This window comes from Equus quagga, chromosome 1, assembly GCF_021613505.1.
Source record: "Equus quagga isolate Etosha38 chromosome 1, UCLA_HA_Equagga_1.0, whole genome shotgun sequence".
In the NCBI taxonomy this organism is placed as follows: Eukaryota; Metazoa; Chordata; class Mammalia; order Perissodactyla; family Equidae; genus Equus; species Equus quagga.
The window spans coordinates 50668691-50692792 of NC_060267.1; the positions used below are offsets into that span (position 1 = coordinate 50668691).

The 24102-nt window shown below is 36.6% G+C and overlaps 1 protein-coding gene across 3 annotated transcripts; it reads left to right on the top strand.

Annotated features, from left to right (window-relative positions):
• The first annotated feature begins 272 nt into the window (after positions 1-272).
• Positions 273-23934, top strand: CD163 (CD163 molecule). 3 transcript variants are annotated; one of them, XM_046645284.1, is made up of 19 exons: positions 324-396; positions 1070-1185; positions 1558-1644; positions 2644-2676; positions 2780-2964; positions 5576-5896; positions 7592-7912; positions 8406-8726; positions 14821-15135; positions 15234-15548; positions 15914-16006; positions 16088-16402; positions 17527-17847; positions 18568-18876; positions 19236-19265; positions 19473-19580; positions 20812-20907; positions 21682-21735; positions 23723-23934. In XM_046645284.1, exons 5-18 carry the CDS (start codon positions 2853-2855, stop codon positions 21702-21704), a joined length of 3000 nt encoding a protein of 999 aa, XP_046501240.1. In that variant the 5' UTR covers positions 324-396; positions 1070-1185; positions 1558-1644; positions 2644-2676; positions 2780-2852; the 3' UTR covers positions 21705-21735; positions 23723-23934. The 3 variants fall into 3 exon arrangements, with proteins under 3 accessions (XP_046501227.1, XP_046501235.1, XP_046501240.1); XM_046645279.1 differs by having other exon boundaries at positions 323-396; positions 2644-2964; XM_046645271.1 differs by lacking the exon at positions 1070-1185 and having other exon boundaries at positions 273-396; positions 2644-2964.
• The last annotated feature ends 168 nt before the right edge of the window (positions 23935-24102 follow it).

Consider the following 24102-nt stretch of genomic DNA (forward strand, 5'->3'; position numbering starts at 1 on the left):
ATTTTTATTTCTGACATATTAGTCCAAAAGAAAGGGCAGAAATTTAAAATATTCAGTTCAATAACAACAGTATATGAGTAAATATTTCCCTTAATTTTTGTAAATCTGTAGTGAATATTTCTCAATTTCCTTTGGTTGTTTCATGTCCTATATTGAAGAAAATATGGGTATGAAAGGGAACTTCACTCTTTTAATGACTTCTCTTTTTTGGTTGACTCCACCTCTATTATGTAACCTTTCTGGTTTTTTGTGGAGGTGAGATGACTTTTACAGTTCTTGGTGGTTCTCTTCCTTAGGAGAACATTCCTAGGGAACAATACAAGGAGATTTAGGAACCATACAACTCTGGAACAGACAAACTCAGAATGGTGCTACATGAAAACCCTGGATCTGCTGGTAAAAGCTTCTCATTTATACTTTAATGGAGTATAGCGTGATTCTGACAGTCAGTGGATCTGATTTAATAGTAATTGGCATCAGGAGAGTGAGGAATTGGAAGAGGGCATTAAGCTTATACGGCAGTATCTTTTATCTGCCATAGATTCAAAATCGAAGATATGAGATAAGGATTAGATTTGGCATCAGTTTTGTAAAACTGCTGACGTGAAATTAAGTAAGGAACTGAAATTAACTGAACTGTACTGAGTATGAAAACAATGGTCGTTAGAAAAGATAGAATATGTAGGAATGAATATTGATTGAAAGTTGATTGCTTAGAGGAAATTTAGAATAACACCCCTGGGTGTTGAAATCTACTTCATGATTTATATGGACGTGTTAAACTCGTTGAGTACTTTTACTTTTTAAAAAATTTTTTTCAAGTTTTTCATTGATGTATAACATGCCACATGAAAGTGGAAGTCCTAAGTGCACAGTTCAGTGACTTATCCCAAAGTGAGTGCTCCTGTGTGGCTACCATAGCATTTTTACTTTTAAATTCATGTCAGGTTAGAGTAGACTAGAGGTATGAGAGTGATAACAGTTTTAAAGAGTGTTTTATGCTATATCTGGAGATAAGATCCAATACTGGGGTTTTTCAAAAATAAACACTGTCACTTTATTCCATCAGTGTATTGTTCAGCTACTATTTAGCAGGCGCTGTACCAGGTACTGGTGAAACTATGGTGAACATGATAGATATAATCCATTCCCTCATGGAACTTACCATCTAACAATGTGGATCAGGTAGGCTTGGAGATGGGGACATCATAGTTCAATATTGCTTTGTGCCTGCAGGGAGAACTGCCCACTTCTAAGTTTCATTCATGCCTTTTCAGTTTTCCAGGTTTTAAGGCCTGGTCTTGCCATTTTTTTCCATCCTCTACTTTCCTCTAAGTACTTAGTCCTAGGTTGTCTATAAAAATGAACATTTTCAAAGCTATTTCACTATACCGTTCTGGGTATGAATTTTTCCCTGTCTGCCTTGCCATTTAGAAGGAAGGTTTTTCAGTCTTGGTTTGACCTTCTTTGTTAATGTCAAACCTCTGAAACCATCTGTCTTCCCCAAAGTCTCTTTGGAGGAAGACTATACTTTTGCCCTCTTTCTTTTTTTCACAGAATTTAGAAGACGTTTTGTCCACTTGAGTTCCTTCCCTATTGCTGTGGTCTCAGTTCTCAGTGCCTGTTTGATCACCAGTTCTCTCGGTGAGTACTTTGTCAGATTTACTTGCAGCCTTAGCCCACTCAGACAAGAATCATTGAAAAGCAAAAAATTCTCCTGAAGGCTAAATAGCATCTAAAAACATGCTCCATGGTTCCAAAGGATTGATATTAGAAGAACAAAATAAGGACATAACCATGAGACCCAAAAAAATGAACAAAATATTAGAACAGTTCCCCCCAAAATAAACTCTCACAGGAAGAAAATGCATTTTACTTAAAGATTTGAAATTATGTCTAACTAAAAAATAAAAAATACAGAATTATTGAGATGAAAGGGAATTTTAGGAATACTTTAATAAATTCAAATGCTAAAAATTAATCTAAAAATGTATTGAGGGAGGCCAGATATCCATCAGTGGGACCACAGCTTCCTGTGTTAGCTAAAATAATCACCGCGCGGTAGCTATTTTAGGGGGGAGGGGCGTGATTATTTTATGGTACAAGGTAATAGGAAAATATTTCCATCTTAATTTCCATTTAAATAGATAAGTTTCAGTCAGATTTCAACTACTATTTTAAAAATTCATGGCATTTTACATATACGTGTGAAATGTGTGTTAAATTTCTTGTTACTGGTCTTTCCTTCGTCATCATCAGCCTTCTTTCTATTGATTTTAGGATTTTGGAGAAACTTATGTAGATCATCCTTGTAAAATTTTGTAACACCTTATTTAAATATTAAACTCTCCTTGGAGGTTATATAAGTTGACATTATCATGAATATCAGTCATAAAATAAAGATATCATATAGCATTGTGTTGCTTAGCTTTACAAGCTTTACATCCTTACTTACTTTGAAGCCTGTGATACTGATATTTGTATTTGAATTCTTATGAAATAACATTCTTCTATTGTACATGGGTGGGTCCAGGAATGTTTCTCAAATCTGGCTTTGAAAAATAAGTAAGTAATCTAAAACATAATAATTCTCTACTTGTTCTTTGGATCTTGACCAATTGATGCCTTTATCCATTGTTGCAGGAGGAACAGACAAGAAGCTGAGACTAACAGCTGGTAAAGATAATTGTACTGGGAGAGTGGAGGTGAAAGTCCAGGAGGAGTGGGGAACTGTGTGTAATAATGGCTGGGACATGGATGAGGTCTCTGTGATTTGTAGGCAGCTAGGATGTCCAACTGTTATCAAAGCCACTGGATGGGCTAATTCCAGTGCAGGCTCTGGACGCATTTGGATGGATCATGTTTCCTGTCGAGGAAATGAATCAGCTCTCTGGGATTGCAAACACGATGGATGGGGAAAGCATAACTGCACTCACCAACAAGATGCTGGAGTAACCTGCGCAGGTAAGACTTGCATAACTCAAAGTCCCAACATGAAATGTTTTGCAGGAAAAAATATTTAGATGAGTTAAAAATGAAAAAGAGCTAGTTTTCTGTAAGTATCGTAGTCCACGAATAAAGTTATCCAACCCAATGTTAAAAGACCAGAAAATACATGGCAAAGCCTATATTTAAAAAAAATCAAAAGAGATTCTGAATGCTACTATCAATGAGGAAGTGACTAGCTTCAATTTTATATTTAGGAATCCTGCTATAGCCTCCTACTCCTATATAAAAATACCATGATATCTAGGTTATTTCATTGTTCCACTTCCCAGTAATGTGCTGCTTTCATACATTCGTCCATAAATCATGACCTTTTTGTCCATTAATTGATAATCAACTTACTGAATTAAGAAATAAATATTCTTAACACTAATCTTTCTTTGTTGGAGGAAGGATGTTTTGCAAAGTATGATTGCTTTTTCCAGTGTACAGTGCTAATCATTTCATTTACATGGTAGTTTTAATTTATAAAACATTTCGTAAGTTTTAATTCAGTTGATCTTACCTTAACTCAGAAAGTTATGTGTCAGATCTTTCTGCTGACAAATCCTAAGGCCATGTTTCTGACCCAATTCAGATTCCTGGTCTTCCCGTTTCTCCTTGCTCATTTCATCGGTTTTTATGCAACCCTCTCACCTCCCAGCCTCTGTCTTAAAGACCATCTCCTCCCTAAGACTGAGTTTAGAAAGGACTAATCTCTACTCAAGCATTGTGGTATAATGGGAGCAACACAGGCTAGCATCTAGAAGAAAAACACTGGACTAAATTCCACCTCAGCCATTCATTAATGCAATTATTTTGAACAAGTTGTTAAATCTTTCTAAACTTTAGTTTTTGAGAACTCAATAACATAACACATGTAAAGCTACTGGTACACTGTCTGATGTATAATAGGTATTAAAGGTTAACATTCGTTTCCTCATGGCTCACTGTTTCTCGTTACCTTGACAACTTAGTTTTCTTCTTCCTGCTTTCTCTTCCGCTTCCTCCTCCTCTTCTTCCTTCTTTTTCCTCTTCTTCCTGCCTTTTATTGCTAATCATTATGCAAAAAAGATAGGAAATGATAATAGGAACATCTAAATCAAACATAGACAGCAAAGTTAAAAATCATAATAAATTTTGCCAGGTTCTTACTATAATTATTACCGTCTATAGAGCTGACTGTTTAAGCTAAGACATCAGTGTAGTACTTTTGACTCTAGCTTTCTGTTATTTTTATCTGAAAGATGGAGTTCATCAAACTTGCTTTTTGAAGTTTATGCACCTAAAGCTCTAACTGGGACATAAGAACAGAAAGGGACGCATAGCCACTCCAGGACTCACTAGTCTCTTGAGGTTTCAGAGCCTGCATTTCTGAGACTCTTCACCATGATTAATGCTCAATCCTCAGAGCCTCAACCTCTCGGGAGATTTTACTATCACCACGTGCACTGGGCTGGTATAGCATATTGGTGACTAGAATAGACTCTAGCGCTAGACTGTCTTTGTTTCACATCCTAGTTCTACTATTTTCTAAGTGTTTGATCCTGTGCCCATTATTTAACCTCAGTTTGTTGGTCTGTGAAATAGGGATAGTGGTAATAACGCATAATGCTTAATGCTGTTGTCAAGACTAAACAAGATAGCGTATTTGATACACTTGGAATAGCATATACATATTTTGATTGTGAGCTCTTATTATCATTATTATTATTATTAATTGTCCATAATCAAAAATCTTAAGAGGAGGTCTTTGCCTGGAGTTTAGAACTTTTGAAACTGAATTACTGTTTCAAAAAAGAACTTCTAAACATTTTGTTCAACCACAAACAGTTTTTGTTTTTCAGGTGTCCCCAAATTTCACTCCAAATCTTCTTTTCTCAGATATTTTAGTCCTCATAGAAAATCTGAGTGATAGCGTATAGAGAGAATCTTCTTTATAAGAAAGTTGTTCTTTGCTAAAAATGGTGCCAGATGCTTTGGGGAGGGGAAAAAAAGCTTCAATTCAAATAGGAAATTGGTAAGAAAGGAATTATTTTGACAGATTTTTTCTTCAATTTTTAATAATTTGATATACCATAAGGTACTTGTGCAAACTATTATGCATGCTTATGCATTTTTATTTTTTGCTTTTTCTTGTTTTCTAATTTCAAATTCAACTTTAGACAATTATCCATGCTCTGAATAAAGAAAGATTAAAGATTTTAAGTGTTCAACAAACGACCAACTTGTCATTTTTACTACTTCATTGTATGCACCAGTTTTATTTTTTCTAGTTTTTAAAAGAAATACTTTGAGACAAATTTATCTATTTCTACATATAAGAGGGTTTACTCTGTCTTAGTAATGAAAGGAAACAAAACAAAACAGAAAGTAAATTTTAATCTGTAAACATTTTCCTTGGTAAGTAGATGTAGATGAAAGCCCTAATTGTTAGCTTGTTTTTAAAAGATTAAAATTTTGCAATATGTAAAGATGGGTAGCATCCACAATGAGGCACCATTTTTAAGGACAGCATCAAATCTCAAGTGTCGGGAGGAATCCTATTTTCTAAAATCACTTCCAAACTCTGGCCTTTTCTCTGCTCTAGATGGATCCAGCTTGGAGATGAGGCTGATGAATGGAGGACACCGGTGTTCAGGCAGAATAGAGGTCAAATTCCAAGGACAGTGGGGAACAGTGTGTGATGATAACTTCAACATAAATCATGCTTCTGTGGTTTGTAAACAACTTAAATGTGGAAGTGCTGTCAGTTTCTCTGGTTCAGCTAATTTTGGAGAAGGCTCTGGACCAATCTGGTTTGATGATCTTGTATGCAATGGAACTGAGTCAGCTCTCTGGAACTGCAAACATGAAGGATGGGGCAAGCATAATTGTGATCACGCTGAGGATGTTGGAGTGATTTGCTTAGGTAAGGACTGATCTGAGTTTGTTCTGTTCCCCATGAGAGGACAAAAGAAAGGGGGTAAGGGTCTTAAAATCCTGAACTCTTAAAAACATAATGAAGACTGCTTCTTTTATCATTTTATTATTACCTAATTTCAGGTTTCAGTTCTGATACCTGTGGAGATTTTACCTTAACTGAAATTAGGATAAAGAGGTTAGGGAGGAAGGATGAACAGTGAAATTGATATCCAAGTCATGAGGATAGAAGGAGGTGTTTAGAGAACAGTCCAGTATCCCCCTAAAAAAAAAAAGAAAGAAGGAAAAAGAAAAAAGAGCCTAACTAGCAAATTTTGCTTTCTAGATGGGTTTTAAAAGTAAATCACCCCCTTGTCCTCTACCTACAAAAGTTTCCTCTTTAGCCACGTTAACCCACCCGTTCCCAAACTGTTAGTCCAAATTCACAGAATCAAATAATTAAAAAAAATAATTTTGGTTTCCTATTGAAACCTCATTTATGCTAGTGCAATGGCATGAGCAGACATTGTGTCTAGAGACTTTCAGGTTCCATGCTTGATCAGGAGGGACGAGGACAATGGTTTGTGTGTGCAGGGACTCCACTCACCTTTTTTCGCTTCAATTCTTAGTTTGATGAAGACCTAGTATATCTTGAATCCCAGGGAACATTTAGGAAAATATAATTAGAGTAAAAACATGCCTGTCGTCATCAGGTATCTTTTCTTTTGCAAATGAAGGAGAATCAATTCAAACTAACTTTAAAATAAGAGAATACTGACTCAGAAACTGGGAAATCTAGGAGGTACAGTTAGCTTCATGCATGGCTGGATTCAAGCACCTAAACAATGTCATCAGGGTTTTCTATTTCTTGAACTTGCTTTTTTCTTGTTGAACAATATGGCTGTCTATAGTCTGAACCACAAAGAATGGGATTCCTACCGAAAAGATGGATTTCATTAGCTGAAGAACGTGAAAGGGATTTGGGGTAGAAAAAACACAGTATGTACCTTCTATTTTCCTTTACCCATCAAAATCTTTCTAGGTCCTCTATCAGCACTATTTTTCTCAATGTGTTTTATACATGCTGAGGAATCACAATAAACAGTATGATGGCAACAAAAATTAAAATGGCCAGCAAAAAAAAAGCAATTTATTTATTACAAGATATTACTCAGAATCAAGATCTGTTCTTTGACGAATATTGATTGGGGGAAGGAGAAGGTAGTAATAGGGAGGTCCTTTTTCTCTTTTCTTTGCTTTTAAACTAAGGAAGTGGTCACAAAGGGACCAAGTATAAAATATAAACCAGGTAATATAGATAGGTAATGCAGTCAGAGGCAAAAGTGAGTGTTGAATATTGAGGCAAACTGGAGTGTGTAGGTACCACCTAAACACATGCAAATGTATATTTAACAGCAACAACAAAATTCCAACAAAAACTCTGTGGTCAAACAAGAAAATTTCACCCTGAACCTCCTGTTAGGAACGCTTCCTATAGTGCATGCTTTCCTTACTGAGAAGTACTGTCTTCTTGCCTGATCCACTCCTCCTTCCATCTTTGATTTTCAGTGGTAGTATATTACTGCTTTCTCTGTCTCGACTATATCTTCCCTTTTTTCCTTAACTCATCTCAGGTACATCTATTTAGAATCCCCTTATTCTTGTTGTTTCTTTGTCACGGACTTGTTTTGTTTCTCTCTTACAGAAGGAGCAGATATGAGCCTGAGACTGGTAGATGGAGTCACTGAATGTTCAGGAAGATTAGAAGTGAAATTCCAAGGAGAATGGGGGACAGTGTGTGATGATGGCTGGGATAGTAAGGATGCTGCTGTGGTATGTAAGCAACTGGGATGTCCAACTGCCATCACCGCCATTGGTCGAGTTAATGCCAGTGAGGGAACTGGACACATTTGGCTTGACAGTGTTTCCTGCCATGGACATGAATCTGCTCTCTGGCAGTGTCAACACCATGAATGGGGAAAGCATTATTGTAATCATAATGAAGATGCTGGGGTGACATGTTCTGGTAAGTTCAAACAGAGAGAAAAACAGAGGGAAGGACCTGTGGTCTTTAGGAGTAGGAACAGGTGTGAGATATGAGAGATGGAAATATCTATTGATTTTTTTGTTAGGGATTCTTTTATGCATTCTTTATTTGACTAGTTTGGAGTGTTGTCTTACTCAATTTTCTGTATTAATTATTCAGACTGCTGTTAGGGACCACACTTTGAACTCTAAATCTTCTTGGAGCTCTAAGAGACAAAATGTTATAGGTCTCTTTTTTTAATATATCTGACTTGCTCATATTTTTCTGCCATTAACAATTTCTATTAACCCTTGAAACTTAATCCCATTTATAACCAAATTTATAGTCTATATTGGCTGTTAAAAAAAGCTGGGAGATAGTTAAGCCATAATTTCCAGTGTCTCAGTATCTGGGAAGGAGCAAGTTAAAAATATATTCTTTGGGAACTAACTTCCTTAAGTGTTTATGGCCTGAGTGTATGTTTCTTTTGCAGATGGATCAGATCTGGAACTGAGACTTATAGGTGGAGGCAGCCGTTGTGCTGGGACAGTGGAGGTGGAAATTCAGAAACTGTTTGGGAAAGTGTGCGACAGAAGCTGGGGACTGAAAGAAGCTGATGTGGTTTGCAGGCAGCTGGGATGTGGATCTGCACTCAAAACATCCTATCAAGTTTATTCCAAAATTAAGGCAACAAACACTTGGCTGTTTTCAGGTAGCTGCAATGGAAATGAAACTTCTCTTTGGGAGTGCAAGAATTGGCAATGGGGCGGACTTAACTGCCAGCACGATGGAGAAGCCAAAATTACCTGCTCAGGTAAGACTTTCAATCAATGTGTTAAGAAGTTGAATTCCGAGAGTGTAAATTTCCAGTAATAACTTCGAAACTGATCAGAAACATTGTTCTCTTTGACTAGATTTTTCTCAAAAAAACAGAAAATATCTACTCCATTGTGAGAATTTCAGGTAAATTTATAATTCATTTTGTACCTTGCACACAGGTGTTTGTTTTTTGCTCACTTTAACTTTTGACTTATTTTTAAATACATAGAAGTGTGAAAGATTAAGGAGGTTAAAATTTTTAAGGTAAAACTTAAATATGTCTTTCATGCAAATGTCACAAAAAGATTTAAAAAATAACTTGGATAAACTGGCGTGATTGACACTTAGGCTCCCTCTATCTTACTATGAAAGAATTTTCCTCTTTCTGAACATTTTTGTGTATTTCACGGCAACCTCTTTAAAAAGCTCAAAAGTGAGTTGGCTAGCTTGTGGATAATCTCTGCTATTTTACACTAATCATGTTTATACAAATGCTAACTTTGTTAAAAAGTGATGCCTTTTCAACAACTGTAAGGTAATATATTGATGTAGCTACTACTAATATACTGGGGAAAAAAAGACTTTAGAGAGAGCAACGTAAGAGCAAAACCATTAAACATACAGAGACCTAGTCATAGGGTGGAAACTTATGTGCTGCGTGTCCACTAGCCAATGGCTTTGCCCTAGACACATCCTAACCTAGATATGCTCCTAGGTTCATTCCCTGATGTTGCAAATTGTGTCTACCTCTGGTTACATAGAAATTATCCTCTGATTGAAATAAGACAGTCTTTTAAGATACAAATTTGAATTTATACATTTGCTTTTCAATCTTCTTTTTTTGAAAAAGGTATTTTTTGATTAGCCAATATATTCACATAGTTTAAACTTCAAACCATGAAAGAGTAAACTTTTCCTCCACTGCTGTCCCCAGCTATCCAGTTCTATTCTCCACAGACAACTTCTGTGGTTGGAGTATTTATATATTCTTCAAGAGACATTTTATGTAAATGCAAGAAAATACAAACAAACCCATATATAAGTTTCACCTCATTTTGTTATCCAAATGGTGGCATATTATATAAACTGTTCTGTTGAGTATTTACTTAATAAAATATCTTGACCATAATTTCATATCAGTTTTTAAAGAGCTTTCAGAAATTATTTCTGCATCCATGACATTTCTTTTCTCAGCATTTTTAGTGTGTGCATTTATTTATATTTTTAATTTCTTTTTTAGATAAAATTAGCTGTTAGCTTTTTTTTTAAGGAACTAGTATTTGGATTTTTTAAGATTAGTGCTATGTGTGCTTTCTAATTCATTAAAATTTGTTTTTCTTTCTATTAATTCACTTCTGATATCCTAAAGTATGGTTTCTTTCTTTCTCTTGAATTCTTGAATTGGATGTTTAATTAATTTTGATTCTTTCTTATTTATTAATATAAATATCTGAGGTTATAGGTTTTCCACTGAGTGCACCAGTAGCTGTTTTGCATAATTGATGATTAATACTGTGTGAATCTGGGACATAGATCTTCCTATGACTATGTGGTCATTGTGAATTGCTCTTTTTAGCATTATAAAGTTTCCAGTTTTTTATGGTCGAGTGATTTTTTTTCTTAATCAAACTCGTCTGATATTAATATCATGACTACGGCTTTATTTATTTTCAACCTTTATAAATCATTCTGTTTTAGGTGCATCACTTGTACTCATCATACAATTGAGATTTATTTTAAAAAGGACTCTGATTAAATTACTTTTGAGATGAGAGATATAGTTGATCTTAGTCATATTAAGATTATATTGTCCTATTATGTATACAGAATATTTATAGTCATTATGTATTATGCTACAACTAAAAACATTTTTCACTATGTGACCTTTTTGGGGACTTTGCATGTTTTTGAGCACGTGCAAGCTTACTTCTATGTCTGATAATTTTCTTCTAAATTTAGAAAGATTTGTATATTTTCCTATTAATTGTATTTCATATTAGCACTAAGTTCAGCTGCATCTAAAAAAAAATCAAATAAGAGTGATTGAAGAAAAAGTTTGGTTTTTTCTCATTAAAGAAAAGTCAGATAGGTAAGCAGTTTAAGGCTGTTTTGGTGGCTCTGTGGTCACCAAGAAACACCTAGAGTTGTTTTTCTGCAGTAATTATCAAATCCTCCTGGACAAGAATGAAGAATTGCCCTGCAACTGAGTGAGTTCCTTGGTAGGCCAATCTGATAGCCCAGGCTCTACTTTCTGAAGTTGCCCTCTGTCTGTTGTCCTTCACGAGCCCAGGTGCCGTTCTTAGGGCAGTTCTCCCTAGTGCATGGTTCTCCATAGTCACATGTGAGTTCGGTTTGGAGATTATATCCACACCTTTCACAACCCATTTTCTGCTGATATTAGTTTAGCGACCCTTGGGTTGCTGTAAGGGTTGAGTAATCACTGGCTGATGTCAGCTGCCATCAAAATCAGCAAAACAATGCTCTCTAAACTTAGTAGGCTTTTGGTCTATTTGCTTTAATTGAATGCCATGTGAAAGTAACCACAGTCAAAGAATACATTTACATACTTTGATCTATGCTGTGGCCAGTCCCTTCCTCTTAATTTATTGGCCACTTCCTTAAAATCATTTGAAACCATGAGTTTGGGAGGAAAGGCGAGACCTAAATCCTGTCTTTGCTGGTAGGCTCATTGTCTTTGTAAGTGGAGCATCAATTTTATTTTCTGCTAAAGCTGCAGTTTTATCACCATTTCAATTTGGGGGACAGGATACTTATGCTTTTTTTTTTAGTCCTGCAAGTTTTAAATTATAGGACTTACAATTAACTACATATAGTAGCTGCAGGCAGAGCATGCCTCCCTTACAAAATTGGTACTTTTCCTTCCACTTCTTCTTGCAGTTTGGCTACTTCTAGTCTGAGTTTATCTCTTGCTGGTAAGTGTTAAAAGTGGCAAGAAGGTTTCATGTCATACCAACGTTATGATTTTTTTCTCAGTTTTTTATACCTTCCTCAATGTTCTCCAATTTTTCAGCTTTAATGAGCACATGATTTTCTTTTCAAGGTTACATTTGTCCAAATATCTTACCATGAATAACAAGACTCATTAGCTTTCCAGCCTCCAATATCTGAGTCACTGGTATATTCTGCCCATCAATTCTGTTTAACCACATTCAAAATCTAGGTTTCATAACTAGAGTACCTCACTTATGGTAATACATTCTGAATTATTTAGGATTCTTTTCAGCTGCATGTAGTAGAAATCCCAAATAGGATAAGTTGGCAACTTAAGGTGGGCCCCTTTCTCTACAGAACTATATTTTTGTTTGCTATTTGTCATGTGTTTCCTTTGCTTTCTTTTCTAAACTTTTTTGTTATATTTATGTAGCTTTTGGAAGCTTTTTCACTTATTTTGCGGCCCAGATTTTAGCTCTCTCCTTGTTTTGCTAGAAATAGGGTTTGTAATTTTGTTCCTTGCCTTACTTGATACTTTCAGAAGATTTCCAGGAAAAAAATAGAGGAATACTGTCTCTATGCCTGCAAAATTCAAATCGCAAATTCCATAATCTATTTGAATTCTTAGACTTTTATAGAGCACAAGTCTTTATGGCTGCAAAGGGCCAGAAAAACTCAATAAAGCAGGAAGACTAGAATGATAAAATAGTTTCTCTCTGATGTGCAGTTTAGACAAATCAGACAGAAAGAAGTCTAAGAAATTGTACTCTTTAAATGCTGTTTCACACGTTGTTTATGTGGTAAATCCCTCATTTTTTTTTTTTGTCAAAACTCAGGTCAGATTTATAATATTCTCTAGAGTTTTCCTACTAAGACTCAAACAGAACTGATGACTTCTTCATTTTTCAGTTTTTTTATCCAACATATATTTCTAATTTTGGACTCATGATTATTTAAACATGTGTGTCTTCTACTAAACTGTGAGTTCTTAGGGGAGAGAGCAATCAATGAGAAATTGAGCAACCTTGAAAAGAAGTAGCCTTCTCCCAGGTACACAAGGTTGGGAAATATGTTACAGTTAGAAGGAAAAGTTTCGGCAGAGGCACAGAAGCATGAAAAAGCATAGTATGCCCAGGCATCTTTAAGCTGGGGCGTCAGGTATGATTGATAGAGTAATAGATAACTAAGTCTTCTAAGGTAACATCATGATAGAGTAATAGATAACTAAGTCTTCTAAGGTAACATCATAGATCATTTTAAAGTATCTCAAGAAATTAGCATTTATCATCTTTCCTTAATTTTAATAGATAGGTAATATTGGGGAATTTACCAAAGCTCTCTGTGCTGCAATTTCCTCAAAAGAAAAATGATGGTAATAATAATACCTACCTCACAGGAATTACACAGCAAGTGATCAATACATGTTAGCTACTATGGTTATGATTGTTATTAGCGGTATTAGTATTATCTATCTTCACTGATAGACTGAACTCTGTGACAGACTTTTTAGCCCATCCAAATGCCTAAAACATTGTAGGTAATTAATAACATTTGTTTAAAGGATAAATTATTGTATAAATAATAAAGAAACATTGAACTATCTTGAAGACAAAGATATCATGTGAAAATATTTGAAATTTAATAATATATTTGTGGTCTTGGCATAGACATATTGGAAAGAGGACTTAGAAACAAGTAGACCACAAGGACACTATTGCAAAGGTTTACATGACATGCGATAACAAATTACATTAAAGCAATAGCAATAAATATGGACAAACAGTGGTGGTTTTCCACATGTGCAGTCATTGTGAGGGTCAAGATTCTAGTCTGGAATATAGTGCCTGGCTTTAAATCCTGGCCTTTCACTAACTCGGGTGTGACCTTAGCAAATTACTACATTTCTCTGTGTTTCAATTTCCTTGTCTGTAAAATTGGAAAGATATTAATAATTATCCCTTTAAGTATCTGTAAGAATTAAATAATGTTTGTGGAACACCTAGCAAAATGCCCTGTATACAATAGGTGCACACTTAATGTTCACTACTATCGTTATTATTACCATTATTCCTCGTGAGATAAAGGAGTGGTTCAATTTTAGGTGATTCTAATTTGATCTGAATCTCACTAAGTGCATAAAGAATACAGTGGTCTTATCAGTACATTAATTCATTCAGTCCTGAACACCTTAAGTTCCAGTTGAACAAGTAAATATGTTTATGAATATAACTGTAAAGGGAAATGTATAGATGAAAACATACTTATTGGCAGTTAAGAGAAGATGTCCATTGAGAGGATGAGAAAGTGGAGGATAGAACTTTGGTCAGAGAATACATGATAAAGTACTGTTGGGCAGGAAGGAGGAGTAAAGGGGAGAAAGAAGCGTCTCATGTATAAAGTGTAACAGTTATCAAAGGGAAGAAGGGGTCTGATGTTCATTTTGAAATGGGAAGTACATCAAAAAACTTCATGTAGAACCATTTGAAAAGGTTGGGGCAGACTGCAGATTGCAGTGGGCGGAGGATTGAGTATAGGGCTAAAAGAGAGAGTGGATATATGTTACTGTGGTCTCCAATGTTAGGAATAACGTAAGCAAAATACTGAAAGGAAAGAATTATCATGCCTCCAGGCATGGTTGGTCCCAGGAGGCAAAGTTCCAGAATTCTTCCAGATGAATTGGTCCAATGAGGAATGGGGAGACCTAGAAATTGCTATGCCCAACTCCAGGCAGAAAAGCCAAGGGGGGGGCGGCCCCATGGCCGAGTGGTTAAGTGCACATGCTCCGTTTCAGCAGCCCAGGGTTTCAACAGTTCAGATCCTAGACTCAGACATGGCACCACTCATCAGGCCATGCTGAGGTGGCATCCCACAAGGCACAACCAGAAGGACCTCCAGCTAGAATATACAGCTATGAACTGGGGGGCCTTGGGGAGAAGAACAAGGGAAAGAAGTGAAGATTGGCAACAGATGTTACCTCAGGTATCAATCTTTAAAAAAAAAAAAGGAAAGCCAAAAGGAATGAGAGTGGAAAATCACTAAACACTCTGGTCTCCCTTTCTCACTCTTCACTCCCTTCCTCACCTGAAGGAAAATCTGAGTATCATGTTATCTTTCACTGAAATATTATTATTTTTCAGCCCACAGGGAACCCAGACTGGTTGGAGGGGACGTTCCCTGCTCTGGTCGTGTTGAAGTGAAACATGGCGACACATGGGGTTCCGTCTGTGACTCTGACTTCTCCCTGGAAGCTGCCCATGTGCTGTGCAGGGAATTACAGTGTGGCACAGTCGTCTCTATCCTGGGGGGAGCTCACTTTGGAGAAGGAACTGGACAGATCTGGACTGAAGAATTCCAGTGTGAGGGGCACGAGTCCCATCTTTCACTCTGCCCAGTAGCACCCCACCCCGACGGGACCTGTAGCCACAGCAGAGACGTTGGAGTAGTCTGCTCAAGTGAGATGCAAAGAACATGTTCAATTTGTTCTCATACTGTGAAAAGGGTAGGGATAGGTAGTCACAGACATCTTTTGTAAAGCCCTGTCTCCTTCCAGGATACACAGAAATCCGCTTGGTGAATGGCAAGTCTGCATGTGAGGGAAGAGTGGAGCTCAAGATTCTTGGGACCTGGGGATCCCTCTGCAACTCTCACTGGGACATGGAAGATGCTCATGTTTTTTGCCAGCAGCTTAAATGTGGAGTTGCCCTTTCTACCCAAGGAGGAGCACGTTTTGGGAAAGGAAGTGGTCAGGTCTGGAGGCACATGTTTCACTGCACTGGGACTGAGCAGCACATGGGAGATTGTCCTGTAACTGCTCTGGGTGCATCGCTATGTTCTGCAGAGCAAGTGGCCTCTGTAATCTGCTCAGGTAAGAGGATAAATGGCACTCATGGTGGTGTGCCTTAAGAGTAGCTGTACCTTTAGAGATGAAGATAGAAAGTAAAAGGGAATGATCCATTTTGTGGGATCACAAGAAGTGTGCCAGAATGTTAACCTCATCTGTCTTTTTAGAGAGAAAGTAAACTTAATTTTCATGGACCTTGTAGTTATCCAGTGCTTACCACGTGCCAGCTCTTCTCAAAGAACTGCTTCGTTCCCAGCCTGCTTGACCCATTCACCTTCCTCTCTCTCTAAAACTATGTTTGCCCTCAGCTCACCTAACATTCCATCTTGCCTCCCTTCCTCACTCTAACTTTTTGTATCTTGTATGACTGAGCAATTTGATATTTGCAGGAAACCAAAGTCACACACTATCTCCGTGCAATTCATCATCTTCAGACCCAACAAGCTCTACTACTTCAGATGAAAGTGCTGTTGCCTGCATAGGTAAGAATCAGTGACCAATCTGTGAAAATGATCTAGATCCTTAGGAATGCATTTTATTCATATTTTATTCTCTCTTTCCAGAGAGTGGTCAAGTTCGTCTGGTAAATGGAAGTGGTCGCTGTGCTGGGAGAATAGAGATCTATCATGAGGGCTCTTGGGGCACCATCTGTGATGACAGCTGGGACCTGAGGGATGCCCATGTGGTGTGCAGACAGCTGGGCTGTGGAGTGGCCATTAACGCCACTGGTTCTGCTCATTTTGGGGAAGGAACAGGGCCCATCTGGCTGGACGAGATGAACTGTAATGGAAAAGAATCTCGTATTTCACAATGCCATTCACATGGCTGGGGGCGGCAAAATTGTAGGCATAAGGAGGATGCAGGCGTTATCTGCTCAGGTAAGTTTTGCCCACAACCTGTGGTCACAATTACATAAGAAAGGAGTGAGGCAGGGGACAGGATAGCGAGGGATGTTAATCTCAGAGAATTCCCTGAAAAGCAGACACAGAGGAATGTACTGTAAGTCAAGATCCCATAAGTGTTGATTTGATGGATTACTGCTACCTCATATGCAAAGTAGCATAATATCAGAAGAGAAGAATTCAGAAATGAGCTAGCATATCATGAAAATAACAATATAATAAGTTCTTTTATAAATATATATGGAGCTGGATATTGGGTAAGGATTCAGTGCACTACTGTATTAATAAAGAGGTAGATTAAAAGAGACACGAAGAAATATATTTGGTGCTACATTATACAGAGAAAAAGATAATTACCATGCCTAAGTAATTTTTCATGACAGACAAATGAGACTGACTTCTTGTAGGAACAAAAGTTACCATAAGAGGCCACTGCTTTTGTTTTGTATTCATGGGAAACTTTAGAAAGTATTCTGAAATAGAAAAATGGACTCAGTCGTTATATGTTAGGGAAAACAGTACCATGACTCAGTAAACTTAGGGAAGTGAAAAATTCTATATGCTAGAAGTGATTTTGATATTCATATTTAATGACATAAATCTGGTAGAGGACACATATGGAAAAATTGGGAAGTGTCAGAAAGGGAAATATTTTATTTTAAAGTAATGTACACAAAACATTGGTTTAGTGTTGCAGTACCTCACAAATTTTAACTATCAAAGACAACTGCAAAAACAATGAACGGAATAAGTTTCTTGAGGCTAAAATTGCAGTAGTTTACGGGAAAAAATCCAAATTATGTAACTGATGAAAGGCTCTGAGCCTTTGACTGAGATTTAGAAGTCAACTTTGAATCATTGGTGGCATTCTAAAGAGGTCCCTAAGTCCAAAACCCAAGACTAGAAAACCATAAAAATATTTATAGGACAAATACTATATTTCACTAAAATCTACTAAATCATCCAGAAGTTACTGAAGAATTACCAGTAATTGACATATTGTACCTATTTTTAAAGAATTTTCACCTCAGAATTAAGAGAGAGAGTCCTCTGAATCATCAGAAAGGTTATGAAACTACTAACTCTGTATTCCACCCTAGAGTTCATGTCTCTGAGATTGATCAGTGAAACCAGCAGAGAGACCTGTGCAGGGCGTCTGGAAGTTTTTTACAATGGAGCTTGGGGCACCGTTGGCAAGAGTAACATGTCCGAGACCACTGTGGGAGTGGTATGCAGGCAGCTGGGCTGTGCAGACAAGGGAAACATCAGCCCTGCATCTTTATACAAGACAATGTCCAGATACATGTGGGTGGACAATGTTCAGTGTCCAAAAGGACCTGATACGTTATGGCAGTGCCCATCGTCTCCATGGAAACAAAGACTGGCCAGCCCCTCAGAGGAGACCTGGATCACATGTACCAGTGAGTATCCATTGACCTATATGAAAATTCCATTCTGTAATTCTGCTATCATCTTCTGACTTCATTAAGTAGGAGTGAATAACCTCTGGTTAATACCTATTGCACCTGAATGGTGTAATTGATTTTATTTAATTTAGCCAGTGTGCATTCAGGATTAGTGATCATTTTTCCCAAGAGTATTATCCTCACCATGGTCTTCTTGAAAGTTTTATTCATTTGCTTTCTCTGTGAATAAACGAGAAGCAAAGAATACATGATTTAGTATTTGACTATTGAATGGTCTACTTTACCTTTTCCATTTTTATTTCAAGTATTGTCTTGCTACACTAATATGAGGAGAGAAACAGTCAGAAAAATTAATCCTAAGTATTTCCCCATTCTCCATCTTCTTAAAATGAAAGAAGATTTCCGCGTACCTGACAACCTCCCAAGCTCTTTTCTATTTGAGAGAACTGACCATTATGCAATGTTAACTTTATTCATTCGATGTTTCCCGACTAACGCTAATGTTCTTACGTAGAGGATGAAATATACCCCATTTGCTGAAAAGACATGCACTTTCATAAAAGATGAATTTTGTTAAAATATATTTTTAAATGCAAATTAAATAAGCAAATTTTAAAATAGAGATTTAAAAAAGAGTTTCAAATCTCTTTTTCCCTGTGACCTCTTAGAAGCTTTATCTTCTCAGAAATTACCTAGCTGTCTCTGATTTTTCAGACAAGATAAGACTTCAAGAAGGAAACACTACTTGTTCTGGACGTGTGGAGATCTGGCATGGAGGTTCCTGGGGAACAGTGTGTGATGACTCCTGGGACCTTAAAGATGCTCAGGTGGTGTGTCGACAGCTGGGATGTGGCCCAGCTTTGGAGGCACTAAAGGAGGCGGCATTTGGTCAAGGGACTGGGCCCATATGGCTCAATGAAGTGAATTGCAAAGGGAATGAGTCTTCTTTGTGGGATTGTCCTGCCAGATCCTGGGGGCACAGTGACTGTGGGCACAAGGAAGATGCCGCTGTGAGGTGCTCAGGTGAGTTCCAGGAACCTGGCTTAAGCTTGGAATCTCTGGCTGCAAAGAGAGTGTGGGCAGTGAAGTGCCTTGCGTAAAGACTGGACATATCAACACAGGGATCTGGTGGGGAAAGAATCACGATGTTTCAATCTGATGGAATGATGAAAACATTTGTTGCTATACACTGGCCTTCACCAAGGAAAAGAGTATAACTTATATGCATCCCTGTGCAGAGGGAAGAAAGACTAGAGGACTAGTCGTAGGTCAGAAGGAATAGTTTACTTGGTTGAGAGGCTTGAAACCCTCAGACAGAAAATAGAAATATTTGTTCTGTATATTACTCCCAAAATTGAGTCTCCTTCTCTTTTCTCCTACAGAACTTGTCAAAGAATCATCAAATGCCACAGGTATATCATGGGGTTTACAAGTATGGGGCCAATTGTATGCATTATTTAGAATGCCTCTCATTTAGAGACTTTGGGTCAGAAGAAGTTCTGAGGATTTGAAATTTACTTCAGTAATTTTGTATCTGACCTAAGAGAGGGATAGTAACTAGGGACCTAGGTCTTTTGGCTAAGACATTATCATCTCTTGTGACATTTACTTGTTCTCAGGTCATTCATTCCTTGTTGTATTGGGGATCGTTGGTGTCATTCTGTTGGCCTTTCTCATTGCACTCTTCTTGTGGACTCAGAAGCGAAGACAGAGACAGCTGCTTACAGGTCTGAGCCAATTTATGGTCTCTCCAATGTTTCCATGGAATAAGAACCTTCTTGGGATAAAAAAACAAAGATGAAAAGTATTAGACTCAAGTATCAAATGGCCAGAAGAGTGGAGCCTAGAAGAAGTTTAAGCAGTTCTCAGAAAAGAAGAAACAAAATTTCAGAGGAGAAAATGGGCCTTTGTTGTATTGATGATGATTCCTATTCTCTATCTACATGTTTAATAGTGATGTCATAGAACTGATAGTTTAGAATGAATATGCATATATGATTTAGGAAGAATCCTTTATTGCCCAAACATTATTTGCTCTTCCTATATAGTTATTACTAATTTTGCTGTTTTGTCAAGAAGTATGCTAAGCTCTGAAAATACAGAAATGAATAATCAAGTGTTTCTGTCTTCTTGGAATTTCAAGTCTAGCAGAAGAGATATACATATAAACAAATAAACTGCAATGTAGTATTATACATTAACATGCATAAGGAACAAAAGTGTCACAGAGGAGAGAGTAACTAACTAAAAGTGTAGGGGAGTATCAGAGGCTTCTTGGAAGCTTTTGAGACAAATTTTGAAGAGAAGCCTCAAAGAACTGAGTAAGGTGCATTATAGGGAAAGAGAAAAGTATGTACGAGTGTAGAGAAGCTTAAAGAATGGCACATTTGTCCTTTTAGGGGAAATTAAAAGTTGATTTCAAGGAGAGAATCTACTGATAAGGCTGCAGAAGAGACAAGGAACAAATTATAAAGTTCTATATTCTGGTCAGAAGATTAATAGTCATTAAGGAGTATTATGTGGGGAAGAGCAATAGTCAAGCTGTCTTTTAGAAAGTTCTGTTAGACAACTGGATGTATGAAGGGTCAAAGGAGGATCTCATTATTGATGAGATAGCATTTTGCAATAGTTGAGATGAAAGGTGAAAAGGACTTTATAGTGAGAATGAAAGGGAGAGGATAGATTTTAGGGAAATCTGAGGAAAATCTCCAATGAATTAGGGAAGACTGCTGGCTGCCTTGGGGGAAGAAACTGGGTTATATGATGGCAATAGGGGAGGTTTAGCCTCATCCTATTGCATTTGTGTATGTAGTATTACAAGGGAAAAGTTTGGTAGTAGAATGAGATGGAGACATGGATAAAGGTTAGGTATCTTTGCACTGCTTGGAAAAAACCCACATAGGGAGGCAAAGTTTTATTATGATCTGCTGATCCCTAACCTAGGACCTCTGTTATCAGTGTCCTCGAGAGGAGAGAATTCTGTCCACCAAATTCAATACCGGGAGATGAATTCTTGCTTGAAGGCAGATGATCTGGACGTGCTGAATTCCTCAGGTCTGTGAGTTCTTTGAGGGTCTATAGCCCTAAACTAAACTAAAAATTATTTTTAGAAAACACGAAAGTTTCAATCACGAGGAGACCTCTGGCTAAGAGGTCTATGATTACTTCTGACTGAGGTACAAAGAATCATGTAGCACCTCATGTTTTTAAAAGAGAAATTAATCTTCTAAAAGGTAGTTTAATTTTTCATATCTTTTCCACAGTTTATTCCATTTCCACTTCCTGCTACTTTCCTTTCTCTAATTTGACATTTATTATATTTTTCTAAAAATCTAAAAATTTGAGTTTTCTATATCATTATCCCAACAGAAGCAATAACTATTCACAGGACATGCTTCTTTCTTTGTCCTTTGACTTCTGTTAACACCAATGCCTCTCAGCAGTATAACTCTGCAGGGTTGGAAGAAATATTACAATATCCACATACTCTATGAAAGTTAGATGCCTTCTCAATATTCCTTACCTTCTGAGAGGAGACTGCCTCACTTCTGCAATCCAAGGGATTTGCTGTTTGCTGCAACTATGTCAGAAAACATATTTAAAGCATAGGAAGGACTTTCTATGCCCCTTAAATCACATTTGTTTGTCTTCCCAATGTGGACAGTACCTTTAGATGTTCAAAGAGCTTCGAAGACACTTGTGGGAAGTTCTGATTTATTTCCCAGAAATTATTTTCTTCCTTTCAAAAAATTCCAATGAGTCAGATGGTTTTAATGCTGCTGGACTAATTTCTGTATCTTAATCTTTTCCTATTTCTGCATGAAAAAGAGGACCATTCTGAGGTACACTGAAAAGGAGAATGGGAATCTATAACCCAGTGAGGTGAGTGAGAAGAATTTATTCATTATTGTTCACAACAGGTACATTTCTTTTTAAAACGGAGAACTCTCCAGTATTAGAAAGAAAGAATGTGTATACACATGTATTTACATATATATGTATATATGTATGTATATGTATCCATATTTAGAATATGTAACAGCTTTTTATAAATTTGACTCTTGTACATTTCTCAGTTGCATATGTATTCTAAGCAATAACAATGGTATATTACGGAGCTAAGGAGAAACTGGGTAATGTTCTTACCTGCTATATTTCATGTTCATATTTTATTTTGGGGACTGTTGGGGAGGTGGTGGGCTTTGGAAGATTAAGTTGGGGCAAGATAGAATCAAATTTTATAATTTTCCTTCATGAGGAAAGTATAACAACAGAAGAAAAAGTAAACAAAGCAAAAAATTTGTCATACATCAAAAAGAAAAGATGGTTAAATGAGTTAGTGGAGACATTTCTTATTTAAAAAAAAAACAATTTGGAGAGGACTATACACTTAGAAATGATATGTGGCAAAAGTGTGTTCTTTTTTAGAAATATTATATATGACATAAGAGGAATACAAATTGAGACAAAGGATAAAAGTTGGAACTCTTAGAAGTAAATAAATATAAAGTGTTATTATATATATACACATATAGAGAGGGAGCTCTTATAAATTGTATATAACATGAAAAGGGTTGATATTTATATGTAAATTATATATATTTTATCAATTGTTAAAACAAAGAGAGCATCTAGTGGATAATTGGGCAAAGCTGTGAAAAGACAATTCACACAAAATGAATTTCAAATGACAAATACAGTCATGTGCTGCATGACGATGTTTCAGTCAACAGTGGACTGCATATATGACAGTCATCTCACAAGATTAGTACCAAATAGCCCAGGTGTCTTGGAGGCTGTACCATCTAGGTTTGTGTAAGTACCCGCTATGATGTTTGCGCAACAACAAAATTGCCTAAAGATACATTTCTCAGAACGTGTCCCCTTCGTTAAGCAAGACATGACTGTAGACATTTAAAAAGTGCTCGAATTCACTAGTATGTCTGGCAGTTCAAATTATGATTAACAATATTATATTGCTATATATAAATCAGACTAAGAAAAATTAAAAACAGCATCAATATTTATTGCTGGTGGGAATACAGAGAAAAAAGTAATTTCAAACATTGCTATTGGAAACGAGAGATATGGTAGCCTTTGGAGAAAGCAATCTGGAAACTTCTATTAAAATTTTTGGAAAATGCTTCACAGATCCTTTGACTCAACAATTCCACCTCTGAGAATTTCTTCCATACAGATGAAGCCACTACTGTGTAAGAACATATATATATGAGGGCTCCTTCTTGCAGCATTGTTAGTAGTGGCAAAAAGCTGGAAACGAAGCGAATGCCAATCAGTGGAGTAGTGGTTGGAAAAATTATGATGCAGCCAAGTAAAAAGAAAAATCATCAACAAAAATGCAAGGATGTCATTTATGTGCTCATGTTATTGAATATAACTAAATATAACTTTTACATCTGTAAAATTATACATGTGTATATGTATAAAGAAACATTCAAAAACTCTAACAGCATTGTAAACTGAGGAAGACTGAATGACTTTTGATTTATAATCTCAAACAAATGAATATTATTCTGATGTAGTAAATAATGATTAAACTATTTTTTTTCCTTAAAAAGTGCTTTCTGCTGAATCACTGCTTTAGAATCACATGGAGGTGGTTTTACAAATGGCGTTTCTGGGTACCACTGTAGTTCTATGGAATAGGAAGAAACCTTATGCACACTGAAGTTGGAAAATCATTTCATATAAGTTTTCAATTCAGGAAAGGAGTATGCTTTTTAAGTATATGTGAGTTTGAGTGTGTGAGATAATGTAATGTAATATGTTATATTATATTCTAACGTAATTCTTCTATGTGTGTGGGTGAAGAGAAAAATAACTTTTTTCCCTCGATTTATGGCTTTAGTTCGGCCTGTACGATACCATGATGAAGAACTGGACTATTGAATGGAGCACGAATCCACCTCGCTCACTGAAGACTACAGTACAGTCCATTTTCCCCCAGTGTTCCAAAGACCGCTGCTGAATTTATAAAAATTAAACAGTGAATGTGACTACTAAGAGTTGTATATAAGATTTTCAAGGGGATTAAATAAAAAGCAATATTGCTAATTTGAATTTGCTTTAACTTCTTGTTCTTGATTTTATGAATTTCTGAATGGGCTTTCTGACTTTTTTAGGAGTTTCCTAAATATAATATGATGTCTTTTCATTTGACAATGTTTTCATTTGCTTATAATATATATTTTTCTAGTTTGGTTTAAATAATTTTCTTCTTATTAGCAA